The following is a 9,458-nucleotide window of genomic DNA, read 5'->3' as shown; positions in this document are numbered from 1 at the left end:
GAGCTGGTACCTGAAAAGAAACATAAAACGTAGAAGGTTTTTCACATCGTTTTGTTTTTAATATCTATCTATCTATCTATCTATCTATCTATCTATCTATCTATCTATCATCTATCTTGAGAGAGAGATAGAGTATGAGTGGGGAAGGGGCAAAGAGGGAAAGAGAGAATCCCAAGGAGGCTCTGTGCTGTAAGCTTACAGCACAGAGCCCAATGAGGGGCTCGAACCCACGAACCATGAGATCGTGACCTGAGCCAAAATCAAGAGTCGGAAGCTTAACTGACTGAGCCACCAAGGTGCCCCTCACCTTGTTTTGTTTTAACAGAAGAGATATAGGTTTAAAATGCAATGGATAATTTAACTTGGTGATCAATTAAAACTGAAGAGAACTGCAGTCTATTGCCTGTAATCCTTTTGTCACCTACAATGCAGCCAATTCTTATTTTAATTAGATGGTAGTTTATTCAGAAGAATAATGCTAACATTAGGGAAGAATTTAATAATCTGCAATTGCATGTTATCAGCAATTTCATATAAGATTCCCCTCACAATACCTATTTTAAAAGGCATTATAGTAATGGTTCATTTCCATTTTAAAAACGGTAGTGCGTCTTAAAGTACACTTGATCAGATCATGAGCACATAAAGCAAACTTTGGCAAACTATGGCCCGTTTGCCAAATCCAGCTGACCACTTGCTTTTGTAAATAAAGTTTTATTGGAATACATACATACACAAAAGGTGATGGAAAGGACTGCATTGAGTGTATTTAGATAAAGAAAGAAGAGATCATTTATAGGGTGAGGTTCTTGAGAAGGTGCAGTGGGATGAAATCCAAAGCATAAGTGGAGGGATTGGCCTCTCGTAGGAAGAAAGCGATGTTCTCCGTTTTCCATAGGAAGAAGGGAGAGTAGGAGGAGTGAAGATAGTATGCAGGTTTGCATATTTAATGGCTACAGGTTGAAGAAGTTTCCATCTAAGCACTCTGGCCTTCTGAGGATGCTGTAAGAAAGATCTTCTTCAGTTGATGGGGGGAGGTAGGGGGGTTTGGAAACTTGAGAAGTCTGAAGAAGGTTTAAGAGTTACTTCAAGCATTATTTATAATAGCCAAAGAGTAGAAACAATCCAAATGCCCATCAACTGATAAATGGATAAGCAAAATATGGTATATCTATACAATGGAATATTATTTGATAATAGGAATGAAGTACTGATATAATCTACAACATGGATAAACCTTGAACACATTATGCTAATTGAAAGAAACCAGTCACAAAAGGCCACTTATTGTATTATTCCATTTATATAAATGTCCAAAAGAAGCCAACAGAAAGATTAAGTGGTTGTCAGGGGCTGGGGGGGGGGGGGGGGAGGGGGGTATGGGGAGTAACTACTAGTGGGAATTTCTTTGCTAATGGGGTTTATTTTGGGGGCACTGAAATATTCTGAAATAAGTGATAAGGTTGAAGAGTTTTGTAAGTATATTAAAAACCACTGAATTGTGTACTTCAAAAATGTGAATTTTATGGTATGTGAATTATATCTGAATAAAGCTGTTTAAGACAAGTCATTGCAGAGGGTAGGCTAGTGCACTGTCCAGTTAAAGAAAGTAGGACTGCTAGGTAGCAGGGACATCCATAACACTAATGTAACTTCAGCACTGGGCCACTCATTTTACAGGCTCCCGTGAGAGCAGGGAGCTGCTGGGAGAGGTGGAGTATCCTAGTCAGGAGGCAAAGCCAGGATGCATTCAGGAATCAAATCTGTGTAAGGATTCTGGTAAATCATTATAGAGCTCTCAAAAGAAAGGCTTCTGTATCTCCATGGCTCCACTAATATGTTTGAGATTTATTTTTTCATTCCAAATACATATTCATCCTAATTTTATATTTGTTATTGTATATTCTATTCCTTTAAAACAACTCCCCAAACCATAAAATCTACAGGGCCCAGAAAACTAAGATCTGCTCCTGCAGATAGTTGAGGATCTACTTGAGGCCTTTGGACATGAATTTATGGAGATGCCACTTATCCTGTTGGGCGATTCTCTCCAACAGCACTTGGTTGCTTGGGTGCAGAAGAAAGTAGAGTTGGGCTCATCCAGAGTTGGGTTTTGGGAGTTGGGACCATGTCATTAAAAATGTGCACCATGAAATTTAAACTGGGAAAGGGAGGAAAGTGGAGAAAGGAGAGGTCTGATGGATGGTGAGAAAGAAAAAAGTGTCAATAGGCTGGAAATAGACTAGAAAAGCTGTTAAGATTACATAGAAAGATCGTGAAAGGTCAAGTTGGAAGGTATGTGGTTAAAGTGGGATGCTGGAGGTGAATGACAAAGTCCATAGTGGCGATTGTTTGAGGTGATTTGAATCACAGGAAATTATATGATCATTTGCTCTAAGAAAAAGTTTAATCTGCAAGCATCTGGAACCTCACCCAGTCCAATGTCCCTCACACTTGCTTCACTGCTGCCTTCATTCAGGTCCTCAGGAGCTCCCTCTAGCCTGATGACTTGTGCACCTAGCAGTTTCTCTTTTGTGTGGAATACTCTGTTACTTTGCCAAGCTAACTCTACTCAACCTGAAGATCTCAGTTTAAAGTCGCTTCCTCAGGAAAGTCTATCCCTACCTAGCCATTCTCCTCCCTGGGGTAGATTCTCCTTTTATATGCTCAAATCAGTCTCTATTTTTCTTTTACCCCGTTTCACACCACACATGACTGTATTGTAGAAGTTATGGGGTTTATTATCTGTAAAATGTTTTTTTCCAGGATATTGAAGTGCAAGAGTAGGTCTGGCTTTCCTCCCTATTGTGTTCGGTCCTCAAGAACTTGTACATACTAGGATATACCATAAATATTTGTTGTATGAATGAAATTTAAGATACTCATGTATGATAATTTTTTTAGCATACATTTTAATGTATAAAGATATAAAATGTGATTTAACAGATAATCTAAAAATGGCATACAATGCAAAAATAATGCAAATTTTCTTTCTAAAATACATGCATGAAGATGTATCTATATTCAACCTTTCCTCAACCCTTATTTGACCTCTAGAAATACAAATCTAAAACAACACAGTTGAACATAGAGAATATACTTAAAGATTTCTTCAAACATTCTTCTCTCATAGAAATGAGATCATTGAATCCCTTATTTGAAATAAAGAAAAGGTTATTTGAATTTTGAAAAGCTAAATAGTACAAGATATACTACAATTTTCCATTTAAAGGACTTTGTAACAGGAATGGATAGTGATAAATTTTCTAAAGCCAACAATTAACTACAGAACAGTGAACTAATGCATGTTAATTATAAATACTCTTGATTCTGTGTACAGACACAGTTCCAATGGGCAAAGTGAAAAACCAATTCCATGATTTATTTTCCTTTGGACTTGTGACAAAATCTGTACTCACACACTTTAAAAGAATTGCTTTGGTTTATTAGCTGCTGTAAAAATTATAATCACTGGTGTTCTAAAAAGCCCTATAATTTAAGAAAAGCAAGCCCCCTTGCTTGTTCTTTCCCTCTGCCCTCCTCATGGTTATCCCTTTTATTTTTTCATAAAACAAGTCTGATTCTCCCTTCTTCACACTATTTTACAAATCTGTCTAAATGCCCCTTCAAGGAAGACTTCCCTCTCATCCCATCTGAGTCCACCCCAGTATTCTTTCACATTACTGATTTGTTTCACATTACTGATTTGTTTCCCTCAGGGCACAACATTTATCACCATCTGTATGCCGACCCTTTGTTTAGGATCCTATGCCACCACAGGAATGCCACCTCCCTGAATGCAGGAATCTTTATCACCACCACAGCACCTAATTCTCCACTGCAATTGTACATCTTCAAAAATAGAGGAACTCCAGACTATGAATGTCATGTTAATAAACAAATCCCTGTGTTAACTTCTCTCCTAGTATTTTTAGCGCTTTTTATTTGATTATTTATTTTCTGAAATTTGTTTCATAAATAAACTGGAAAAGATATTTCTACTACAGAACAATGTTAAGCTCGGGACCAGGTGTCATAATTGTAAAACACACACAAGTAGGCAAATAGAAGTAGGACATCCAGTAAGTGTCCCCGTTCTAGTCCAACATTCCAAGAGTAGATTTTAAACAAAGTCAAGTGGAAGAAACTGGCAACAAACGGAGGGAATGTGAGACTTTAAAATGTCCCATAGACAGAATCAGTCAAATACTCTGGCCACACAAGGCACTCCCACCACTCTGGCAGGCCTGCTCCCGGGACCAGCCCACGCCAGCCCGGGTGGGTACCCCTTTGTCCACCCGGCCAGGCTAGTCGCCATGGAACGCTCCCCCTGGCCCTCTCCCTCCTGTTCTCGCCCTTAAGTCTCCCGGGCCGGGATCCGCGGGGTCGCGGTCTCCCTCCAGGCTGCTTTGATTTGCAGGCTGTCAAGTGGAGAAAACCCGCCCCCCCCCCCCCCCCCCCCCGCCCCAACTCCCGATCTTCTGTTCCGTACAAACTCTGAACTGACATTCGACAGAGCCAACATGGCAAACCACAAACTGACGCTCGAACGTTCCTCGCTCCTCCCAGGGCCCGAGCCCCGGCGGCGCCGGCCTCGCCAAGGCCTCGGCCGCCCTCCCAGACTATGTGCCTGCTGGGGGCTCTGGCCGCTGCCGCAGCCGGGTGGCCGAGGACCCCGCTCCAGCTTCCTGAACTACAGATCCCAGGGTGCCTCTCGGACTCCCGCTCCCTCCCTCTCCCGCTCCCTCCCTCCCTCCGTCCTCTCCCTCCGCCCCCGGCCCTTGTTGTTTTGGCTGGAAGCGCTCGGCGGAGTTTCAGAGAAAGTCTGGGCTGTAACCGGAGCCGGCCCGAACGTGGGAAGGGGAGGAGGAAAGGAAGAGGGAACGGGGAGGCCGGGAGAGGGAAGGATCGGGACCGGGGGACGGGCCGTTCTGAACCTGCCGCGCGCCCCGCGGTGGGGGAGGCGGCGCGGGAGGAGCGTGAGGGGACGGGACAGTGGGGTCCGTCCCCGGAGCCGAGCAGCCGAGTACCTCGTTCCTCCGCCGCTCCCCGCCCTCTCCGGCGGTGGCGAGAACGGACCCACCCTCCGGCGGGACCTGCGCCCTGTCCTGCGCCCGCCGCCCAGCGACGCCCCGCGCTTCGCCGCCACCCGGGCGGCTCCTTGCGTGGCCCAGGACCTGCCCTGCGCCCGCACGAAACCCTCGCGGCTTCCCTGTTTTCCTCTGTGCGCCCCCCGCGCCGCGGGGAAGTGACCCACCCTCTCCAGAGGAGCGGGAAAGAGAGGATCTCGCCGGGCGCATCGAAGCCGAGAGGGGCGAGCCAGAGTGGGCGCCACGCGGGGGCATTGTGTGTGTGTGTGTGTGTGTGTGTGTGTGTGTGTGTGCGCGCGCGTGCAACGTAGTGTCTGTTTCGGAAAGAGCTCTGGGGAGGTCCTGTTCCTAGGGGGCGGAGCGCAGGGGACCGAGGCTCGGCTCTGTGTCGGGGCACAGTGCCGCTGAGCCTGAGCGCTGCTGAAGCGGCCGGCGGGACGGCGCGCGTGGCGGCTAGGCGGGCGCACTGAAAGGAGGCCGGGGCGCCCTCGGCTCGGCGGCGACCCCTGCCCGGAGGTGCCGGCCTTGGCGGTTCTACCCGCTTCTGTTCACATCTGCGGACCCGCGCGGGAGACACTCGGACACTCAGAGCCAGCGTGCGGCGGAGCGTCCCGTCTGCCCCGGCTGCGCCTCAGAAGAGCGAGGTCCTCGCCACCGCGCCGGCGGCAGGCGTCGGCTTTGTCGGGAGCGCGCCCGCCCGCCTCTCAGCTGCCCGGCCGGGAGCCGGAGAGGCGCGCACCATGAGCGGCGGCGAAGTGGTCTGCTCGGGATGGCTCCGCAAGTCCCCCCCGGAGAAGAAGTTGAAACGTTATGTAAGTAGAGCTTCGGCCGCCGCTCCGTGGGCCTCCGCGCCCGCATCCCTGCCCTGGTCGCGCGCGGGACTGGTTCTTCAGCTTAGTCCCCCATCTCTTTCCTCTCGGCCCCTTCCTCCGCAGGCTCGTGACCGAGGCTGTACACTCACGCCCTGGCTCCCTCCACTTTGCCGGCTAACTTTCTTCCTCCAGATTCCAGATGGCCTGCTTTGCGGGCCTCATCGGCCCGTGGGAGGCCCCGGGATTTCCACCTAATGCCTGCTGCGTGTTTTTATTATTCCTTGTAGCAGAGGTTAAGGGGAAGAGCATTCTCCTTTCTTTATATCTGCATTTAATCACAATGGGGCTGCTGTATCCTGAATTTCCCGCAATCGGAAAACCGCTGAGGTTTTAGAGCTCAGCAGCCCTCAGGTGCGCTCTCAGTCATACCCCTCGAGGTGCATTGCGTGCGGGAGGCTTGTGGACCTGAAAAGTTGGTGTTAGAAACCAGCATCTCCGATCCGTGCAAAAGAGAAAGAAAAGTTACTACGCGCCCTGCCGTTTGCTTAGCAAGGGTTCGCATTTTCGCGGTTTTGAATCCTGGGGACCGTGGAGTTTGGCCGGAGAATCTTGGCAGTTTGCTGCGAGAAGAGGGCACTGGGGGGAGCCTGGCGGCTGGTGTTTGGGCGCGTTGGACGCGCTGTCAAGCCTCGCAGGAGGGGGGACAGCTGCGGCCAGTAGGATTTCTGTGTGGTTGCGGTCCTTTTCCAGGCCACCAGGGTTACATAAATGGCATTTGTGTAATTGATACAAGATACTGATTGTGTGTTAAGCTATTTTAGCTGTTAAAAATATTCCTTGAAAGAACCAACCTTACTTTGGTGGAAATCTGTGTCCTTTTCAGGGGTCTGGAATCTTATCCCCTTCTCACCCATTGGTTCTTTTGTTGCTGCCCTTTGCAAAGGAAAGAAATGACACGTTCGTCCTGGCGTATGGAGCCAATGTTTTTCTAGTACAGTGTGTTTTCAAAAGCAAAACTTATGCCCCCTTAAATATAAATTCATTGTCAGTGACCAGCACTTCGAATGGAACTTGAATCTTGTTGAAGGATTTTTACACCTGATATTAGAGCCCAAATTAATCCTATTAGTCACTGCTTGGATGGTGGAGTGAAGTGCAATAATTAACTTCAGGGACTCGCTGGAGTTTCTGGTTCACTTTCTGCCAGCCTTTGTTATAGACAAGTAATTCTCATTTAAGGACTTGATGCCACACATCCGAAGAAAGTTCTGCAGAAATCTTGAACCCTTCCAAATCTTGTCTCCTTGTACTTACCACAGTTTGCCTGAATATTCTGGTGAAGATGCTAACTGTATTGCAAAATTTGGGGGGGGGGGTAAGTGGTTTTTTTCAGTTCTTGGTTCTAAAGAGAAGGTTGTGTATGTGTGAGAAGAGGGAGTAGGGAGAGAGGTGTGTTTGAGAGGCATAGGTTAGGCAACATATAGACTTAAGTAGGTTCTAGGAGGAAGCTTAAGGACAGTACCTTTGCCTAAAAAGTAGTGATTATAGAGACTTAAGGCATTCTTTCACACGGTTGGTTTATGGCTCTCTCAAAAGATGCCTAGCACTGGACTAGGCACCAAAAGGTTAGAAAATACAGTAAGGAAGAAGCCCTGCCTTTTGCCCTGCCTTTTGGGCTTGCAATTTAATGTAAAATGACCTAGGACGAAAATCAGCCTAAAAGATTGTCTTAACAAGGACAAAGAAAATGAAAAGTCCAAATTTAAAAAACGTATATTATTTTATTTGATCATTACACCGGTTTTATGAGGTAGGTGTTATCTCAGTTTTATAGATGAGAAAAGTTTCTGTATCCAGAATATGCCATGGATAGGATTTGAACCCAGATCTGCCTGACTGGGCAATATAAAAGGTTAATGACTCATCTAGTTCATTTCAAGTGGAGTGCAGACTAAATCATCTCTAAAGCTCCTTTCTGATTATAGCTTTCTAGGAGTCTATGAATATTAGTTGAGAATGCAAGGAAGAGGCGAGCTGGGGATCAGATGTGCAATGCTAAAGAAACATAAGACCCTTCAGGCAGTTTTCTGAGTCTTCGGGAAATGAGACAAGAATATGTGAAAAAGTGAGCCCACAACATAAAGTGGTTTCAGATTGTGTGCCCAAGCTGATTGTTATTTATTTTTTTAAATAGATGTTTTGAGGAACAAGCTCAGTGTAGTCTGAAACCGTGGGAATACTTTAGAGACATAGCAGGATCCCTAAGTTGTGTTTTCAACAGGGGGAAGAATATGCTTTACAGCTGGGGGTAGGTGGGGTTTTTCTTGCTTGGCTGAGCACTAGTGTTTTCTTTATACATGGCTGTGGCCCAGGAAGACAGCGTGCAGGGTGCTACCAGAATTTAAGAGGTCCCTGAGGATGACCAGAATATTATAAGTTAAAGTGAGGTCAGTCTTAATATTTTAGCTGTCAGTTTGGTTGCCCAGAAGATTTTGACATTTCCAGATTTTTGATCTTTTGGCTTTGGTATTCAGTTCGGATTGTTTTTGCTAAACTAGCTTTGACCCTCAAAGACATTCATATATATATGCATTTCCTATGCTTGTTTTCTTTTCATGTAAAATCTTTATGAAAATAAAGGGTAAAAGGAAACATTGTTGACCATCCAGTACGCAAAATGTTGCTTGATAATGGTTTTTAATGAATGAATTTGCTGTGAAAAGATATCTTGGATGAGTGGTACTGTAATTGTTAAACAAGACATCAGGGAGTTTGAGCATTGATTCTGTTGGGGAACTTTTGGCCCATGGAATTTTGACAGTTGTCTTGCTGTTTACAGTTTTTATAGGGTATTCAAACATTGATTAAGATGATCCTTAAGGGCTTTTATGTGGCAAAAATTGTTTTAGTTTTATCATTAAAGTCATCTCATGTTATGGCCCCGTTGCATTCCCTATACAACTCCATTTTATGTTTACTGTTTCATAGTCAACTACACAGCATTGTTGTCTTTGCACACTAGTGTGTTCATCTGATATGAAGGCTTTTCTTGAATTTCCTAAAGAGAGTAAAAGGGACATAAAAGAGGAATACTGGAGTAGTGAGTAGTTCCTCTAGCCTTTTCATCTCGTTTTACTTTTTTCTGTATTTATTTGCAAAAGAGTAAGAACCTTTGTATGTGTTTCATTTCATCCTCTGTGAATTTTTTGAAGTCTACTTAAAGCGGAGGTGAAAGTGTTCATGCTTTCTTGCAATTTTGCTACTACCGTGTTTTGGTTTTTGTCCTGTGTTGTATATTAAACAGCTGCTTTTTTACTTTAATGGAATCATTTACAGATCACCGTTACTAGGGTTACAGAGAACAAGTAAACTCTTGGTAGTATGCACTAAACAGTGATGCTCAGATTTTTTAAAACAGTTCTTTAAAGACAAATCGGATGGTTGAAATAATGGTAGGATTTTCATCAGGACTTGAAATTTCAGCTGAGAGAAAATGTAAGTCTGAAAACAAAGGATTGATTCAGGCCAGCTGGCTATCACCATTTCTCTGTAGGGG

The 9,458-nt window shown here is 45.2% G+C and overlaps 1 protein-coding gene across 4 annotated transcripts in view; it reads left to right on the top strand.

The window, feature by feature from the left end:
- The first annotated feature begins 4,775 nt into the window (after positions 1-4,775).
- GAB1 (GRB2 associated binding protein 1) overlaps positions 4,776-9,458 on the top strand; it is a 126,455-nt gene continuing 121,772 nt past the window's right edge. For 3 of the 4 annotated variants that reach the window (XM_045466735.1, XM_045466724.1, XM_045466704.1), the window contains exon 1: positions 4,789-5,902. In XM_045466735.1, coding sequence (XP_045322691.1) covers positions 5,831-5,902 — 72 coding nt within the window. In that variant the 5' untranslated portion in view covers positions 4,789-5,830. Of the gene's footprint in view, positions 5,903-9,458 lie in introns of all 4 variants that reach the window. The other variant, XM_045466714.1, reaches the window with a different exon arrangement.

The sequence above is a fragment of the Leopardus geoffroyi genome, chromosome B1 (genome assembly GCF_018350155.1).
Source record: "Leopardus geoffroyi isolate Oge1 chromosome B1, O.geoffroyi_Oge1_pat1.0, whole genome shotgun sequence".
NCBI lineage: Eukaryota > Metazoa > Chordata > Mammalia > Carnivora > Felidae > Leopardus > Leopardus geoffroyi.
Note: the sequence above shows the minus strand (reverse complement) of the source record. Positions and strands in the feature narration are given on the sequence as shown.